General features: G+C 41.5%; 1 protein-coding gene across 7 annotated transcripts in view; it reads left to right on the top strand.

Annotated features, from left to right (window-relative positions):
* The first annotated feature begins 6,429 nt into the window (after positions 1–6,429).
* rasgrf2a (Ras protein-specific guanine nucleotide-releasing factor 2a) overlaps positions 6,430–19,409 on the top strand; it is a 55,305-nt gene continuing 42,325 nt past the window's right edge. For 5 of the 7 annotated variants that reach the window (XM_031301216.2, XM_031301215.2, XM_031301212.2 and 2 more), the window contains exon 1: positions 6,430–7,208. In XM_031301216.2, coding sequence (XP_031157076.1) covers positions 6,930–7,208 — 279 coding nt within the window. In that variant the 5' untranslated portion in view covers positions 6,430–6,929. The remainder of the gene's footprint in view (positions 7,209–19,409) is intronic. The other 2 variants (XM_031301217.2, XM_031301214.2) reach the window with 1 other exon arrangement.

Raw genomic sequence — 19,409 nt, 5'->3', positions numbered from 1 at the left:
GTGTCTAACGTTACTTGTGCTACATCTTCTATGTAGCTTTAAACTTTGGAGCGTATAGCTTTAACAAGTCTCATTCTCTAACAGATTTGTTGTAAATGTACATGATTCCTAAAAAAAACATCTTGAAATATGTGTGATGTTTTGAATGTGAAGAAAGTTTTGAACAACATTTTTCTTTACAAGACATTTGCACCATAAATTGATGCATAAAAAGTCACCAGAATGCAGGAAATAAAGTGTTTGATGCTTAAAATTTTATGTGAAAGGAGAGCTCCCAGACCCCCAGTTACAATGTGTCCGCCCCCAATGTTGAAACCAAACCTACGCCCTTGTCTAAAGCTATTATTAAACCAACAGAAGAACATTTACTCAATTATATGAGATGCATTAAGTGATAGCAGTAGCAAAGAACAGTTGAAGGCATTTCTAAAAACCTAAAAGATTCAGGGCTTCGGAGACTGGAGCCCCAGAAGCCACCCCTTGCTCCGCCCTTGCTGCCACTTTGTAAATGCACAGATCAGGCTGAAAAACAGCTGAAACTGAGCAGGAGTCTGGTGCAGCAGTGGCTGTGATGCAACGCGCCCTTGCCCTCTCCTTTAACCTCTGGGATTGTTTCTCTCCGTGCAGCTCCACTGATGATATTGAGCTGCGATGAGACTTTTCATTTGTCAGCATTTGCCTGCGGACATCAGATGTGGTCTTTAAGGCTCGCGAAGAGATAAGACGCGACAGGATGAGGTTAATCTACCTCTAGTGGTTAATGTGTTCGCTCGCCAAGACTTAGCCTGATTACCTACCCAGCCCTGGATCACATAGATCCGATGTCTTTCTACAATAACGGCACAGTTTAAGACATTATTCTTACTGAGCGCTGAAGCTATTAATCGATTAATCAGTTAGATGTTCCTCAGGAAAAAAACATTTTAGATTAAAATATTCAAGAGTTTAAGCATCTTGCATGTGAAGATTTGCAGCTTTTCTATGTTTTCAATTGTAAAATTAACATTTGGGGGTTTTAAACTCTTGGTTGGACAAATTAAGCTGTGACAAAGTCAGTTTAGGCCTTTTTTTTTTAATACTATTTTCTGACACAAAAAAATATAATAGCCAGATTAATCAACAGTGCAAATAATTGTTAGTTGCAGCCCTGTTCTTATTCAAAATCTAAATGTCTTATCTGTTAGGTTATATACTATTCCTGTATTTTAATTGTCTGATGTTTGCATCATTGTGTCCTCTAATGCTTTTATCATCCTGGTTCAAACATGTAAAGCACTTTGTTTTTAAAAGAGTGCTGTATGAATAACGTTTGCAATTATTATGTTACAGAAAAATTTAACTCAGCAAAAAGCTTGTTCATAGCAACACATAATATCTAAACACAGACTTTATTCTCTGTTCTGTTGTGCCGTTCCTTTCCCTCTGCATGCTTCATTTGCATCTGAGCATGTGCAGAAGAGTCTCAGGTGCAAGGTGGGTTATAGGAGTTGGCGTGCGGTCTCTTTACCTGGCGCTCCTGTTTTAGCCTCCCAGAGGGAACAGCTCTGCTCCAGCAGCGTGGGCTTGATTATTCTCCGTCAGCTCTGCTGATGTAGGCGGCGGCTGAACTGGGAAAGATGCACTCTGGCTTCAACTGAAAGTGTGTTTTTGTTACATTATCCCTTTATCAAATAAAACCTCAACAGGCAGCGGTGGAGGAAAGTATTTAGATCTTCTACTTCGGTAAAAAGTACTAATACCACACTGTAAAACACTCTATTACAAGTCAAAGTCCTGCATTTAAAACCGTAAAGTATTACCAGCTAAATGTACTTAATTAAGTGGATTAATCTGCTGATTATTTTCTCGAGTTATCGACTGGATTGATTGTTTGGTTTGTAACATTTTCAAAAATAGTCTCAGTATTTGTAGTCCAAAATGTCAAAATGACTAAATAGATGTGAAATAACTAAAAGGAAAAGCAGCAAATCTTCACATTTAAGAAGCTGGAAGCAGACTATGTTTTTATATTTTTACAGTTGCCATTGATTTTCTGTATAAAAGTGAAGGTATCATATTTTTCATCCACGGAAGTACATTTCCAGGATAAAGCATCTGACGCGTGATGTCCCTCACCTTCCGCTCTGTGTCGCCGTTCTTGAACTCTGTTCGCTTCGGGAAACAACAACAAACTTGAAGCTAGCAAGCTACACGCTGAAAAAAGTTTTGAAGAAAATTTGGATCGTGCAACAAGGCAGGTCTGCTTGGTTCTTTCCGACCCATTCTCACTCTGAACTCGTAAAATACGGACGTTTGGGCAGTAGCTGTTGGCGTCAGAAGTGACGCAAAAAGCGCCCTTCAGCGTGTCTGTAGACTGCACCAGGGAGAGCAGCAGCTACACGGGGTGTAAAAGGTGGCGTAGCACTAAGAGCGACTATGGTAGTGAGTAGTATGAAAGACTGAAAATCCACATAGGGAGGTTGGTTGGGGGGGGGAGGATGGAACAACACAGGACTTTCACCCAGGAGACCGGGAATCGTGTCCCGCGTGTCACGTTTCCTAAACCCAACCGTCCCGTTCTTCCTGCGTGTCATGGAAACGTAAGCCCACCCACAACCTTTTCCTAAACCTAACTGCGTCAAAAGTGACGCCAATAGTCTCAACCAAGCGTGTTTTGATATGACGCTAAAGACTTTTAGCGTCAATAACGACGCCAAAGACACCTGACCAAGCATCCGTATTTTACGCGATGGGAGTGAGAATGTGTGTTCTTCTTACTGTATTGTCAACAGTTCACTTCATTTAATATTATATGAGGCGTTTTCTTTTGCAGGGTGCAAATGTTCCACCAAAACAAGTTCCTACCCGAGACCATTTAGCAGAGCTTAGCGACGCCCAAGACAACTGGGATTTGTTTAAAGAAATGCAAACCCAGTGTTTTTTTTTTTTTTCTCCTATCCCAGAATGCATCTGTGGTGTAGCCAGACCTTCCTCCACAGCGCTGTGGAGGAAGGTCTGACAGTGTGAGACCATGTTTTACAAACTCTTCACATGTTTTATGCAAAAATCGTAATGTAGCGAAAGCTGTCAGACAAATGAAGTGGAGAAGTATAAAGTGAAATGAAAAGAAAACACTCAAGTAAAGTACAATTACTTCAAATATAGAGTACTTGAGTAGATGTACTCGGTTATGTTCCATCACTGTGAGCAGGTCACTGCAGAGTCGGGTAGACTTCATCACAGTAAACTGATGCTAAGCTGCCTAACAGATTAGAGCAGCGTCGTCTGTGCGTGACATTGTGTCTTTTGTGTGTGTGTGTGTGTGTGTGTGTGTGTGTGTGTGTTTTATCTGTTATGTGATGTCCATGAAGTGTTGCATGTGTCTGGCCCTGAACTCAGCCAGACCTCCACCTGACCCTTGGACTGCAGGGCGGAGCGACAGGGCAGTGTCTTCGGGATTAATACCCCTCCATCTCGCCAACATGGAGGCGACCCGACCCAATCTATCACCACATCATGCACAGGGAACATAAGCGAGAGGCAAAACTCTGTGGCAGCTTAGCTTGAAAAAAACAAATAACATCTGTCCACACACACACACACACACACACACACACACACACACACACACACACACACACACACACTCTGAAGCAAACAGATGTTGTGCGTTCAGGCTGGATGACAGTTTCGTTGTCTCCTGAAGCATAACCTCACTTTACAAAAATAGAAACTTCTGCTTGTGTGTGTGTGTGTGTGTGTGTGGGGAGGGCGAAAGACTCAAACATTTCTGTAACGCCCTCATTTGTCTAAAATCATAGTTGGAAAAAAAAGAAATTTATACGTACGCATCACAGCCGGGTTAGTGAATTAGTCCTTTAAAGGGTGTTTTTTATATTTGGATCCTTTTTTTAATCCGAAATAAACACCTGCTATTTAATCAGAGGAGTGAAGAAACTAGAAAATATTCACATTTAAGAAGCTGGAGTCAGAGAAATTTTACTTTTTTTTTCATTAAAAAATAACCCAAACCAAATAACTGGGGAAAAAAAATCTAAATTGTTGGCGATTAATGTAACAGTTGACAAGTAATCAATTAATCTTTTTATTTTATTTTTTTGGGGGGGTGGGGCTTTTTTCCCCTTTATTAGATGGTGACAGTGGATAGACAGGAAAGGTGGGAGAGAGATTGGGGATGACACGCAGCAAAGGGCCGCAGGCAATATCTGTATTTTGACCCTTTCAGCAGTGACACAGACTGTCTATTCATGTATACTGCGTTATCGCCATATCCCTTTCGCATATCCTTCGGCTTACTTACTCCACACGTTTGTGTCAGCTTTGTAATGCCTACTTAATCTGCACTTTATGTAGCCTTTATGTAGCCTATTGTATTTTGTACTCCTGTATTGTATTGAATGTGAAACTGTATGTTGTCTCGCACGCTCATACTTTCTTGGCCAGGTCGCTGTTGCAAATGAGAACCTGTTCTCAACGGCCTACCTGTTTAAATAAAGGTTAAATAAAAGTACATTTAAAAAAAAAAAAGGTCAGATTCGAACTGGGGCCGCTGCAAAGGCCTCAGCCTACATGGGGCGCACGCTCTTACTGGGTGAGCTAGAGGTAATCGATTTAATCTTTAAAGATTATTTTTTTGGGCATTTTAGGCCTTTATTTGACAGGACAGTTGAATTAAATTTTTCAATTCAATTTTATTTATAGTATCAAATCATAACGAGTTATCTCGAGACACTTTACAGATAGAGTAGGTCTAGATCTCACACTATAATTTACAAAGCCCCAACAATTCCAGTAGTTCCCCCAAGAGCAAGCATTAGCAGAAAAACTCCCTTTTAGGAAGAAACCTCGGCAGACCCAGACTCAGGCGGTGTCTGACGGTTGGGGTTATGACGGTACAGGATGTAGCGTGGCACAGCAGAGCATGGGTGGACGCGGTGGACGTAGCAGGACGTAGCCGGGCATTGCAGGGAATCGCAGAGCGTAGCAGGGTGTAGCAGGTCCATAGCCACAGCTGCACCCAAGACCCAGGTCTTGGTGTCGCCCTAATCCGAGGCAATGTTCTGGGCGAAGAAGAAACCTAAGGACTCCGGGGAGTAAACTCCCCAGAGCTAGGTGAGTAACAAGCACTTCTGGGACAGGATGTGCATAAAAGGAAACAAAAGAAAAGAGCGTGTCATAAGAAGGAAGGAACTTCCTCGGCAGTCTAGAATTATAATAGCATAACTAGGAGAGGCACTATATTATTGATTATACGATAGGTAAATCTGATGACTGTAAAGAGAAGCAGAGAAAAGCAGGGGTGCTGTGTCTGCAGCTATACACCCTGCCCCGCCGGTCTAGGCGTTCACTGCAACTCCTCACTCCCTAACTATAAGCTTTATCAAAGAGGAGAGTTTTCAGTTTAGTCTTAAATGTAGCGACGGTGTCTGCCCCCCGAACCCAGATTGGGAGCTGGTTCCACAGGAGAGGAGTTGAAGACATGAAAGGGGAGAGAGAGTGGGGAATGACACACAGCAAAGGGAAGCAGGTTGGAGTCGAACCTGGGCCCGCTGTGCCGAGGAGTACACCTCCAAATATGGGCGCCCGCTCTACCAACTGAGCTATCCGGGCGCCCAATAATCGATTCATCTTTGCAGCTCTTGTCCCTTTAAGTCAATTACAGCACCTCCTAACTTGTTTTTAATTGCTCTTGTATTTACATTTACCCTTTTGCTAGTTATATACACCTCTTATTTTATTGTATTTGTATTTCTATCTGTAATCTGTCCTGATATTTCCCTCTGGGGCTCAATAAAGGATTATTTATTGTATCTTAAAGAGGGAACGCAGACTGCTGAAGCCTAACATTAGCTTTTGTGAATTTTTTTTTTATCGCCCATCACTGAAACTGCTTTAAGAAGAGATTTCTTTGTGACCAGTTTGGACAGGAGGAATTGTTTACAACCTGTAACAAACAAAAACATATGATTTTAAAAAAAGAAAACATTACACATTAACTATACGAGTATTAAGAATCTGTCACTTTCAAAGCACTTCTTAAAACCTGTATCGTTAGACAACCCAGTCTCACGGCAGTTTGTGAAATGGTAATAATAATAATAATAATAATAATAATAATAATAATCACGTTTAACTTGTTTAATATGCTTGTTTTGTGTTTTATTGCTTGCCCTGCTTTTATTGTATTTACCATGGTTTTGTAGTGTCTGAGCAGTTAGAAAAGCGCTATATAAATACAATTTATTATTATTAATAATAATAATACATCTAAAATGGAGGTCAGCAGACTCTAACACACCTGTCAGGCTGTGATGTTACCCTTTCAACTTTTGGCCCCCCTCACGCGCTCCTGCGCACCTGCACTCCCAAGGGGCGTTCCTCGGCTCGTGCGCTCCTGTGATGAGGCGCGAGGCGCAGCGAGGCGCAGCGAGGCAGACAGCAGCGCGCGGCGGGCTGCAGGCAGCGACCTGTCTCTTTAAGTTGGTGTCAAAGCCGATTACCGCTGATCTCCGTCGTGATTCTGTTTTCACCGTCTGTTCCCTCAATCTATTTCTGTCTCCGCGGTGCTGCCGGGACGACAAGCTTTCTTCTTTTTCATCGCTCAGGTAGAGTAACATCCGAGGGCTCGAGCGCTAGCTAACTCCTCGCCAAAGTTTGGAGCACGGGAGCGTCGTGAAGGGTTTCCGGCGGCTTTGCTTTGTGAGAAAGCCCCGACATTAAAGCCCCAATTTGCCGGTGAGCTGAATGTCTTTCCAACTTTTTCTACCATGGTAAGCTTGGATTACTTTCCCTGTTAACGGAGATATGAACCGCTTTCTCTCTGCTCATAACGGCAGTGACAGAAAACCGGGGGATGCAGTGATGCAGTGATGCCTCGGGTTACTGTTTGAAGTTTGCACCAAAATAAAAAAAATCCGGTTGGACATAAGATGCAGAAGGGCGTGCGGTACAACGAGGGCCACGCTCTGTATCTGTCGGTGGTTGCGCGTAAAGAGGGCTCCAAGCGCGGCTTCCTGAGCAAGAAGACCACGGAGATCAGCCGCTGGACCGAGAAGTACTTCGCTCTCTACCAGAACGTGCTCTTCTACTTTGAGAACGACCAGAGCGCGAGGCCCTCCGGGATATACCTACTGGAGGGATGCACGTGCGAGCGGGCACCTGCACCCAAAGTCTCCGCCATCAGCAAGGAGCCCATGGAGAAACAGCAGGTGAGTCCCGCTGAACTGTAACTGAGAGGAAGGGCAGCGTCGAGGCAATGCACTCTTGCAGGAAATCTCAATTTACACACATTTCTGAAAAAAGTCTGTTAAAAGGGTTAAAAAAAAAAGTCAAAAGTCCTATCACAAGTTCCCAGAGCCCATTGCGACGTCTCTAAATGTCTTGTTTTGCCTGACTAACCGTCTAAAACCCCTAATATTAAGTTGCAGGTGGAGAAAGATCCCAGTTAAAAGTTTACATTAGTTTAAGAATGGAGGCTGTTTCCTTTTTCATTAATTATTCCATCTGAAGCGTCATTTTGGGGATTTTTGCATCAATGGCTCATTAATCATGTTGAGTAAAGCAACATGCACGGTTTCATAATTTGTACACAAACTCTGCTGCAAGTTTGACTTCCATTTGGTCAATTTTGACAAAATAAAATGCTGCCAGGATCCCGCAATACAGGACAAATGACACAGGCTCCTATAAAAGCATACACATCTTTAGTGATAATCACTCAAAATATTATTAAACTGTTAGGTTTGTACAAAAATACAGCAGAAAATTTCAAGAAGTCATGTAAAGTGACTTCACTTGTATGAAGTCCTGGTCAGGGAGAAGCTTGCTCATAAAAATGCACTCTTGCAGAAAATGTTACGTCAACACAATATTTCTGGTGTAATTAAACACAACAATGCCTAGTCGATCAAAACTGGCTGGGTTAATGAAGTCAAAGTTAAAATTCTGTGGCAAGCATATATATATAATTTTTTATTTATTTTTTAATATATTTTTTTAATATATTTTTACATGTTTACAGAAAAAAACGAACACTGTGTAGGTTACAGCACAGTTATTTTTTTACATGATCCCTCGTGTTCAGTGTCCACAGACATTCACAGTATAGCAGTGTCCATTTCTCCAATTTTCCTTTTTTTTTTTTTTTTGGAAGATTGCTCTTTTAGACCTTAAGGCGCTGACGCACCAACCCGATTATCGGCCATTGGACAGTCTGGCGAGGTCGGTGACTCGAGTCTGTTCGGTGTGTTCCGTTCCGTTGTCGGTCCGAGGAGCCGTCGGCCTTCATTTTGGGCCGATTTGACTTGTTGAATCGGCCAGTGGGCAGTCGGACTCAATGACCAATCTGATTGGTGGAGTGCTAGCCCCTGACTAGCGAATCAGTGCACTTATGTTGAAACACTTAACCGGAAATGACAAGTGGGATGAGCCTGGCCAACGCCTCTCAAAATCTGACGAAAATCTTTCAAACTGACCTTTGTCGATCAAAAAAACGGACAGATTCAGCAACTGCACGGCCTATTTCTCGCTTAAAATGTTTTCAGAAACACGTTTCTGTGAACTATTTTTCGTAAAATACGAGATTGTATTCCGAACGAGCCGCAATTATGGGTCGGCTTTGAAATTCAGGAGAAGCCAGACCCACTTGACGCGTTCGTCATTACTGGTTTAAATTTCTTTGGGTGACAGTACAGATTAGCGCCGCCTGCTGCTATGGAGACATATTTTGTCTCGCGCACGCGCAGAACGTATGCTCAAGTCGGCGTCGTTTCGGTGTGTTCTGAGGCACTTTTTGGACCTCGAGGAGCCGACTGATCAGTCCGACTGGCTTTTCTGCCGATGGTCGGCCGTCAGGTTGGTGTGTCAGAGCCCTTAAGGAAATGCAAGCAAATATTTGTTGTTGAAATGTAAGCTTACATGGTTCCTAAACAAACATCCCAAATGCAGAAAGTTTTGAACAATACTGGAGATTACTTAATTTATAATATTTACATTAATAAATACATTAGCATGGACAAATTGTTGCATACAAATTCAACAAAATGCCAGAAATAAAGTGTCTGGCATTGTAGATGGAGATCTCAACCCATCAACCCAAAGTTACGCCCTCCCAACCAATGAACATTCTTCATTCTATAAAAGTCAGAGAATGATGAAAAAGTCCCATAACAAGTTCCCAGAGCCAATGGTGCCGTCTTTAAATGTCTTGTTTTGCCTGACTAACCTGACTAACCATCTAAAATCCCTAAATATTAAGTTGGAGGTGGAGAAAGATCCCAGTTAAACCAGTTAAATGTTAACACACAGATTAAGAATGGAGGCTGCGGTTTACTTTTTCATTTATCATCCCTCTGCAGCTTTATTTGTGTTTTTTTAACTTTTTCTATGCATTAACTTCTGTCTTAGATTCACCTTTTGTAAAGCGTCTTTACTCCACTTGCATGGTTTCATCACTTTGGAACAAACTCAGCTGCAAGTCTGACCCTCATTTTGTTTTTTATTTATTTAACAAAGTGAAAAGCAGCCAGGAACCCAAAGTACAAGACAAATGACACAGGCTCCTATTATTATACATACAAATCGTTACTGATAAGCACTCAAAATATTATTATTGAACAGTAAAATGTTGTAAAATATATAGTTTCACTATTAATAAACAAATGCAGCAGAAAAGTTCAAGAAATTTACTATATCTACTATCATACAGCCTGTTTACATGCAAAGTGAGTTGTTACTGTGCCTTTTTCATGAACAGTCTACAGTACAACCTCGTAAATCACTGAAATGTTGAATAATTCAGTTAAAATGTTTTTATGGTCTACAAACTACTGTGTGGAAACCCCACTTCAGCAGCTTGTCGCTACACAATATATAAATAATTATACTACTATAAATAAGGCACGCTCAGGGTATTCAAAAATGAATACGTGTGTGTGTGTGTGTGTGTGTGTGTGTGTGTGTGTGTGTGTGTGTGTGTGTGTGTGTGTGTGTGTGTGTGCGCAAAATGAAGGCCAAGTTTGAAAATGGGTGTGGTCCGAGCAAGGGCGCAGGAAGTGTGTGTGGGGGGGGGGGTAGGATGTACGCAAGAGCCCCCACTCTAGTTTGCTTCGAACAGAAACTACTTTGCACATCTATTGCATGAGAGAGGTGCGTAGGAGCGAGCAACGCATTCTCATGAACGGGTACGAAAACGTATGATTTATTACTGCTGGTCTTGTGAAGACCGGTCACATGACCGTTAAATGTTGCCGACAAAAGGTGACTTTTGCAGAAGGTGCAGAAGTATTCAGCCCCCTTTACTCTGATACCCCTACTAAATAAAATCCAGTGCAACCAATTGCCTTCAGAAGTCACCTAATTAGTAAATAGAGTCCACCTGCGTGTAATCTAATCTCAGTATGAATACAGCTGTTCTGTGAAGGCCTCAGAGGTTTAGCCGACAAAAAGTGAAATGTCATGCGGCGACGGCAGTTAAGTTTAGGCGCCAAAACGATTAGAAAAAAAGATTGTAATTTCGATTAAATTACGTCCCCTTAAGTAGTACTCCGGAACACAATACACGTTTCCTGGGTGATAGTCTTGTGTTTTCCCCGTGAGTTCCCCGCTCGAAAGCCTGTGTTTTAGTAAACGTTGACATTTTTTGGTGAAAAATAACTCAACTCGATCCTCCGATCTTTTGTTTAAACTGACAGAGAAACTTGTACACAATGTGCACAACCTCCGTGTTTAGCGGTAGAAGACATAAACCGGAACATTTCTTGCACACATTATACGTTTTATTTAATATAGCACCTTTTACAAAGTCACAAAGTGCTTCACATAAGAAAAAATGGTTTAAAAAAAAAAAGAAGACCCAGTAAATACCCACAATAAAATGGACAAGCAAAAAAAAATAATAAAATAGAAATAAAATTTGAAAGAAATTTAAAAAAGTACATGGCTGTGATATCCTGGACACATCCTTTACAGAGAAAGTCCTGTGTGGTGGTATGAGGTAGACATAAAAAGCCTGATGCTATTGATTTAATTGTGAACAGAATTAGATTATGAAAATATTTGTTCTGGGAAAGCTAATTTTAAATGACCCATATTCCACTTTTTGCTGCTGTGGGCTCTGAAGATGTTTCATCCCATCAGCAGCTGGCGTCATGTAGACGAGTGGTTATTTTGTAAACTATAAAAGCTCATTTTCTGCTCCACATACAGTCCACAGAGCCTGTATGGATATAGTTCATTTCATTTTTTATACAAACTGGATTACGTTGGTTAAATCTAATCTCATCGATACGCAGGTAATCTGTCGCTGCCTGACTCTGTCATCACGCCACATGTCTATGAGGCAGAATAAAAGCAGACATGTTGTATTCACAGCTCTAATGTGGCGACAATGTGTTCACACGCTCCAGTGGGGTGAGAATCTGCTGAAACACGATGATGACTTAATGATTGCTGTCGTGTACAGCCTGTCAGAATCACTCCACATGTTGACCTTTGGGCTTAAATCTCCTTTTTATTTCATTGCTGTGAGTTTTGTTAGCATGTTTTAGGCATTTCTATGTAATGTAAGGGGCTGTTTGGATATTATTAGGGGCTGTCAGAAAAAGGCGTTTGTCCCCATTACATAGTTTTTAGGGCTGCCCCCTTATAAGTAGAGATGGTCCGATACCATTTTTTGCTTCCCGATACCGATTCTGATACCTTAACTTGCGTATCGACCGATACCGAGTACCGATCCGATACCAGTGTGTCATATATTTTATCATGTTTTAACAGCTGTATACTACTATCCCTGTATGGATGTGATATGATTTCTATCTTTGTCGGTCTGGCTCAGGTTAAACTCTTTGTGAAACCTGAACAAACTCAAACAATGAACGCCCCAGAGCTTTTTTATTATCCAGTTTGACAGTCAGTTATAACGGAAAAAGAACATAAATAAACTACTTTAACGTAGATTTTCTTTAGGGCTTTATTACGTGGTATCGGATCGGTGCATAAACTCCAGTACTTCACAATACCAGCGTTTTAGGCAGTATCGGAGCGGAACATCTCTATCTTTTAAGTAGCCTGGAACAGGCCAGTAACAGTAAAACTAAAAATAATTCTGAAATATGGAGGTAACATGGCTTTAAAAAACATCCCTTTTTATTGTTGTTGAAGAGAGGGTAGTCTGACAGGAGAGGCTCTCAGTTACATTTAATTTCAGCCTTTCCCTTGTGAAGTCGGTTATATAAAACGGAGATTAAATAGTTTTGTTGTGCACCACAGGTCATAAAGGTGCAGTATACAGAGGACAACAATCCTGTCTCTGTGATGGAGCGTTATTGTCCTCCTTTTTCCTGCAGAGAAACGCTCATATGGCTGTGTGTCTGCAGATAACGAAAGTTTTCAGTCATATTGATCGAAAGAGGGAAGAACCAGGAGGGCATTTTTTTTTTCTTTTTAAGGATTATTTTTGGGGCTTTTTCGCCTTTTATTTGATAGGACAGCTAGGTGAGAAAGGGAGGAGAGAGAAGGGGAAGACATGCAGGAAATCATCACAGGTCGGATTCGAACCCTGGACCTCTGCATCGAGGCACAAACTTCCAAGTACACATACGCATGCTCTACCCACTGAGCCAACCTGGCCACGAGGAGGGCAACTTTTACTCCAAAAAACAAATAACATAACGGACCTTTTTCTAAGCAGACATTTGGACTTGTCATAGCAGGAAAAGCACAGCTGAAACTGATAACCTTAACGATGGCTCAATTCTATCAAGTGTCCCAGTAAGATATTTCAGTGAGTCAGCATGCACAATACCAGGGCCTCTCCTAAGAGGAATGTAGCCATCATTAATGGTCTTGAATACACCTGTGCTTTTCCTACTATGACATGTCAACATGTCTGCTGTGAAAAAGGTCTATGGTATCGGTAATTTTAAGCTGCAACTTGCTTTTCAGGTTGTCGTATTTGCAAAAATTTTGTTTACTTACATTGTTCACTGGCCTTTAAAGGACACTTTTCTTTGTATACTAGAGAGGTTGTGTTGTTGGATGGGTGTAACACCTCACCAGTGAATCCTGTTGTCAAACACACAGGTATCATTAGCAGTATGCAGAGGACAGCACTCTGTAATCTGTTATGAACACTTTAACACGCACACTTGCACAGAACGGTTTGTGTGTGCTCTGTTTAATGTCATGTATCACAATGCGACATGCAGGGCGTGTATCGTTGCTTGTAGAAGTTCTTCCGCTTACCTTCATGTGGTTATCAGGACTCCTATTTTTGCCATGCACTGCAAAACAACTCCACCTTATCAAGTCATTTATGTCCATATTCCAGTCGTTAAACCTTATTTTCTTAGAATAAGTGAAACAAATCGGCCAATCGGTTTCCAAAAGAAATAAAGAAGTTACTCAAAGTAAATGTATCTTGAAGTAAACGTATCTTGAAATAAAGAAAGTACTGAACTAGAACGATGAAAAGTAAATTTGACTTTAGACAAAAAGTTGATTTGCGATGGGAGCTTCTTTCTGTTCTGACATAGCGAACCTTTAACTCACGGTAGTGGTGTGCAATACTGCAATATTTGGTATCGATCCAATACCAAGTAAATACAGGGCCAGTATCGCCGATACCGATACTTTTTAATAATTAAGGTGGATGCATCATCAAATTGCTAAATCTGAATACATTTGCATGACCTTTAGTGTTGTGTTTTTTCTTTTGGATTATTAATTAGTTAAATCCCAGGACAGAATTGTCATATGCTTGTATGAATTTGTTGTGTTAACACTGTATCTTACAGCCTTTTTACAAATTATACAGCTTGCTGTTGTTTCATTTTTGGCCTGAAAATATAGCCACACGACGCTCCTCTTCCTCTCTGCCGTTCCTTTGCTCTGTCCTGTTTATGTGTGTGGTGCTGGCCGCTGCCAGGCCTGGCCGCTTGCTTGCTTGTTTGCCTGGTGCGCTGAGTCACGTGACGGTACAACATACTGTAAAATCACAAGAGGAGGGAGGAGGAGCACAGTGTACCTGCTCCACGCTGTGACAGGACCGGCACCGCAGCAGTGCATACTGGAGAGAAACTGAAACTTGGGATCGAGCTGTCCACCACTAACTCACGAGACTGATCAGAGAGAATCATCACATTCATTTGTCTTCGTCTCATTGCCAACACTAGCTGACATAATGTGAGCATCATTGGATACTCACATTATCCCGACCCTCTGGGGGAAAAAAGTGTCATTACTCCAGTGCCTAAGAAAGCCTGTCCATCTGAGAACGACTTCACACCAACATTTTTATCTTCAGTTGTGGCAAAATATTTGGTCTCCTTGTTAAACGCTGATATAAACCCACTGTTGGATCACTTCCAATTTACCTATAGATACAAGAAAAGCACCGACGTTGCTGTGAACAGTGGCACCCATTTCATTTTCAAACTTTTGGAGGACAGTAAGTAAGCCTTTAACACAATACAGCCTTACCTCCTGATCCAAAAAATGAAGTTAACTGCTGTTAACCCCTTCATTACCAATGGTACCATTCCTTTTTAACTGAGCGTACCCAACTTGTGAAGGTCAACAAGAGCCTCTCCGAGCCTAAACTAATTAGTACAGGTGCCCCTCAGGGCTGTGTGAGCTCCCCAGTGCTCTTCACAGTATACACAGTGTGTGTGTGAGCATCCACCCGAATGACTATCTATTTAAATTCTCCGACGATACGGCTATCCTTAGCCTTATGCATACAAATTCAGACCCCTCATCAGGGGTGTGATTCTTCCGGAAAATTCCGGAAATCCGGCTTTTCTGACCTGAAAATGAAGCTCTCGTAAATCATGCAAATCCGCTTTTTTTTTGTTGTCGCAGGCACGGGTCGGGGGTATTGGTAAACATAATGACCGGTCACTGCTGTCAACGTTTTTTGTGCCTCTGACTCATGTCTTCATATCACTCCGCAAGTGGTCCATTAATTTGTCACGATGTAACTTCATTCAAAGCAGAGCTCCACCAAAGAGCCTGCAATCGTTGCGGAAGGTTATTTGAATAAGAATTTTGGACGTGTGGGGGCGAACTTCTTAGCTGAAGCCGACAATGGGACAATATTTTTATTTTATGTTGGCAATGCAAGCTGAAGCGACGTAGCAGATGACGTTGAGAAGTTGCAGTGAGGAATATTTTAGGAGCACCATTTTCGGCAGTGCAGAGAGGTAGTGGCCCACACTAACTTAGTGTTGAGCCGGGAAACATGGCTAAAAGAGCTCTTCAGCGAAAAGATGTGCTGGGCGAGCCATCAGTCGGTGGACGCTAAGAGAAGCTAGCTGCGGTCTGAAGGGCTAATCCTCGCTAGATCACTAGTCAGGAGGTTGACAGCTAACGTTAGCCAGCTGAAGCTAACAGTCGATCGATGGTGAGTAACGTACGTTACACAGGCTGGCAGCAGCACAGAGTCCAGAGTTGATAAGTGGGGGGGGGTAGAAAGGTGTTGAGAATGACCAACACCTTATCTTAAACTTAGGGTACTTAATTTGCTACGACCCGATCAGAGGTTACTTAAATTGGGACATTCAGTCAAAATCAAGCATGTCACCTTCAAACGGGATCTCCGTTTGCAGGGTTCAGGCTGGACCCTCCCGGTGATCATGCTGCTCTGGGGGACCGGCTGTACAGTGAGAAGCCGCTGCTGACCGGCGCAGAGCTCTGCCAGAACTCCAACTGCTGTCTGTCTGCGCGGCCGTCTGACGGCATCAGTATTACATTGAGACAGTTTTATTAGCGGTTAAAAACGTCTTGCTTTAAATAGTATTCTAATTCGGTACAGTTGGTTTTAACGCCTGATGCGAAGTGTAGGCCTATAGGAGTACACATGAAAACTCTGAACAAGCAGCGTCGCTCTGCTCTGTCTTTCTGCTGTGCCCCATTCATATGGTGGCCGACAGGGGCAAACGCCCTGCAACTTAAGAAAACACACGCAAATAGACAAAACACAAGCAAATTAAGAAAACAACTTCATTAATTTGACAACACGTGCAGCATTCAGCAAACGCACTGCAAATATCACAACACAACCAAATAGATAAACGCGCTGCAAATACACACAACACAACCAAATAGATAAACGCGCTGCAAATACACACAACACAACCAAATACATAAACGCACTGCAAATACACACAACACAACCAAATAGATAAACGCGCTGCAAATACACACAACACAACCAAATAGATAAACGCGCTGCAAATACACACAACACAACCAAATAGATAAACGCGCTGCAAATATGAAACGATGCAAAAAGAAAAGCACACAAACCCCGAAAACAAATGCAACAAAAAAACGCTGCATCCAGATTACACAACAGAAGTTCTCCAGACCTCTAGAGGGAGCAGCTAAGTGGAACAGCTGGATTTTCGACCGTTATTAACCGATATTAAATTCTTCTTCTTCTTATTCTTATTCTTATTATTATTATTATTATTATTATTATTATTATTATTATTATCGTTATTAATAACAACATAATATATTATTAATATACAGTCTATGCTCCCGTCTCATGCCCTCCCGGCTGGTGCCGTCCCCGAGCTTCAGCTTTTCAAAATAAAAGCTTGCGTCTGGTCCGCTATGTGTTTGTACTTTGGTGTGTTGGATGTTTGTGAACTCAACAGTGCGGTAATCATGCTAATGAATACAATAACTTTTTCAGCAGATGTCTTAGTTACAACACGTTGGAGTTAGCAAAGCAGTTTTGTGTTTATATGTGCAGGTGGGATATATTCAGTTTGATAAATCCCACGGTAAATTGGCTGGTTAACTAAACAGGGAGGGACTATAAATCCTGTCTGTTTTTTGTATTTCAAGAGCGAATTGCTCCACAATATGAATACAGATTGATCACTTATTTTGTTGGTAACCGTTGTTGTATAATCACTATTACACTTGAGGAGGCCTACACTTCAGTAATTTTGGACCTCGAAATTAAACCCTCTCATGTGGCTTAAACAAACGTCAACATTAAACGCTGATGCAGTTTTAAATGTTTTATCACCACAAGTTTACAGACGTCTCTGCTGATTATCAGCTGGGACCTGAGCCGAGACACACCCACCAAACCAGAGAAAACATATCTCAAACATAGATTTCTCTCTCTCTCTCTCTCTCTCTCTCTCTCTCTCTCTCTCTCTCTCTCTCTCTCTCTCTCTCTCTCTCTCTCTCTCTCTCTCTCTCTCTCTCTCTCTCTCTCTCTGTGTGTGAGGTCGAAAATCCAGCTGTTCCACTTAGCTGCTCCCTCTAGAGGTCTGGAGAACTTCTGTTGTGTAATCTGGATGCAGCGTTTTTTTGTTGCATTTGTTTTCTGGGTTGGTGTGCTTTTCTTTTTGCATCGTTTCATATTTGCAGCGCGTTTATTTTTTTTGTTGTGTTGTGTGTATTTGCAGCGCGTTTATGTATTTGGTTGTGTGTATTTGCAGTGCGTTTATGTATTTGGTTGTGTGTATTTGCAGTGCGTTTATGTATTTGGTTGTGTTGTGTGTATTTGCAGCGCGTTTATGTATTTGGTTGTGTTGTGTGTATTTGCAGTGCGTTTATGTATTTGGTTGTGTTGTATTTGCAGTGCGTTTATGTATTTGGTTGTGTTGTATTTGCAGTGCGTTTATGTATTTGGTTGTGTTGTATTTGCAGCGCGTTTATGTATTTGGTTGTGTTGTATTTGCAGTGCGTTTATGTATTTGGTTGTGTTGTATTTGCAGTGCGTTTATCTATTTGGTTGTGTTGTGTGTATTTGCAGCGCGTTTATGTATTTGGTTGTGTTGTATTTGCAGTGCGTTTATCTATTTGGTTGTGTTGTGTGTATTTGCAGCGCGTTTAGGTATTTGGTTGTGTTGTGATATTTGCAGCGCGTTTGCTGAATGCTGCACATGTGTTGTCAAATTAATGAAGTTGTTTTCTTAATTTGCTTGTGTTTTGTCTATTTGCGTGTGTTTTCTTAAGTTGCAGGGCGTTTGCCCCTGTCGGCCACTGTACATTCACGTAGTAGTTTTACACTATGTAGATTAAACTCGGCAATTAAGCCGCGGTTCACATGTATGTATGAACTGTGGTGGTCCGTTACACTGTAGGCTATATTCAACATCACTGATTAAGTAGTCAATACTACAAACAACTGGACTTTAGGGTCAAGTGTTGTTGTATCCGGCCCATGTCCCGGATGTGAAAGCCTCCTTACTGGACTACTGAATATAATAATATTCCATTATATTTTGTATTTTGAATTGTTACCTGCCACCAGAATTTTGTGATTTCCTTGCAATAAATATTGACATTTTTACCATAAATTGGTGCCTAAAAATGTATCAGAATGCAGGAATTGAAGTCTTTTACCCTCAGAATTTCCTGGGGGAGGACACCCAGACCCCCTCCCCCCCCTGCTTTGTGTGTTCCCACAAAGACAAAGTCTGAGCAAGGAAAAACCCTGAAGTATAATCACAGACAGCCATAAAAAACATTTAAATTGCAGAGTTGGAGTTATAACTTAATATGTACAGTGTCAGAGAGAAACACGGACAATTGAACAGACAGTGACAACATACATACTACATACCTACATACTGTAGAGAATGACAGTAACAGCATACAAACGGCATAAATAAAAATTTGTTATAAATGTGTGCTCTTTAAAAAGTAGAAAGCATTGTTTGCCAGTTACATTAAATGTTTAAAAATCCGTAAATGTCCGTGGGTGGGGCTGCATGGGCGTAGTAATGTGGGCTGGTGTGGGTGTGGGTGTGGGTGTGTGTGGGTGTGGGTGTGGTAGTAAGGAGAGAGAATAGGAGAAGGAAGTTTGTGTGAGGTGGACCTGGTCACCACAGACCCAAATCTTCTCAGCTGTTGCTACTGTCATATGCTGCACTGTCTCTTCATGTGGCACTATTATTTATATTATAACAAGGTAATGCAATGTGTAATCAAGTGATGACTGATTAACAGTAATGTAAATGCTAAATGCCCTAATACCTACATATCATGTAAGACTCAATTTCTCCATATCTTCGCACAAAACTCTCCAGAAAGTGCCATTTAATGGTTTATTTTTTTTTTTTAAATGAGGGGGGGGCTGTCGCAGCGTCATGGGTGCGCCGTATATTATATTTGCCAATCACACCTATGCCTCATATTACCAAGTTGAGATCAATAACTTACAGTACAGTGGTGTGATGCCAATCACCTCATTCTGAATAAGATGAAGACAGGAGATTATATTCGACCCAAAAACAGGTGACCACAGCACTGTGCTTATCCATAACACTCAGGTTTGCTCATATAGGTTCTTGGGGATCCACTTTGACAACATAAGACACAGAGATTATACTTTGTGAGAAGGCTAAGACTGTACGGTGTGGATCAGAAACTGTTTTTGT

This window comes from Sander lucioperca, chromosome 14, assembly GCF_008315115.2.
Source record: "Sander lucioperca isolate FBNREF2018 chromosome 14, SLUC_FBN_1.2, whole genome shotgun sequence".
Lineage (NCBI taxonomy): Eukaryota > Metazoa > Chordata > Actinopteri > Perciformes > Percidae > Sander > Sander lucioperca.
This window is presented reverse-complemented; position numbering and strand designations above follow the sequence as displayed.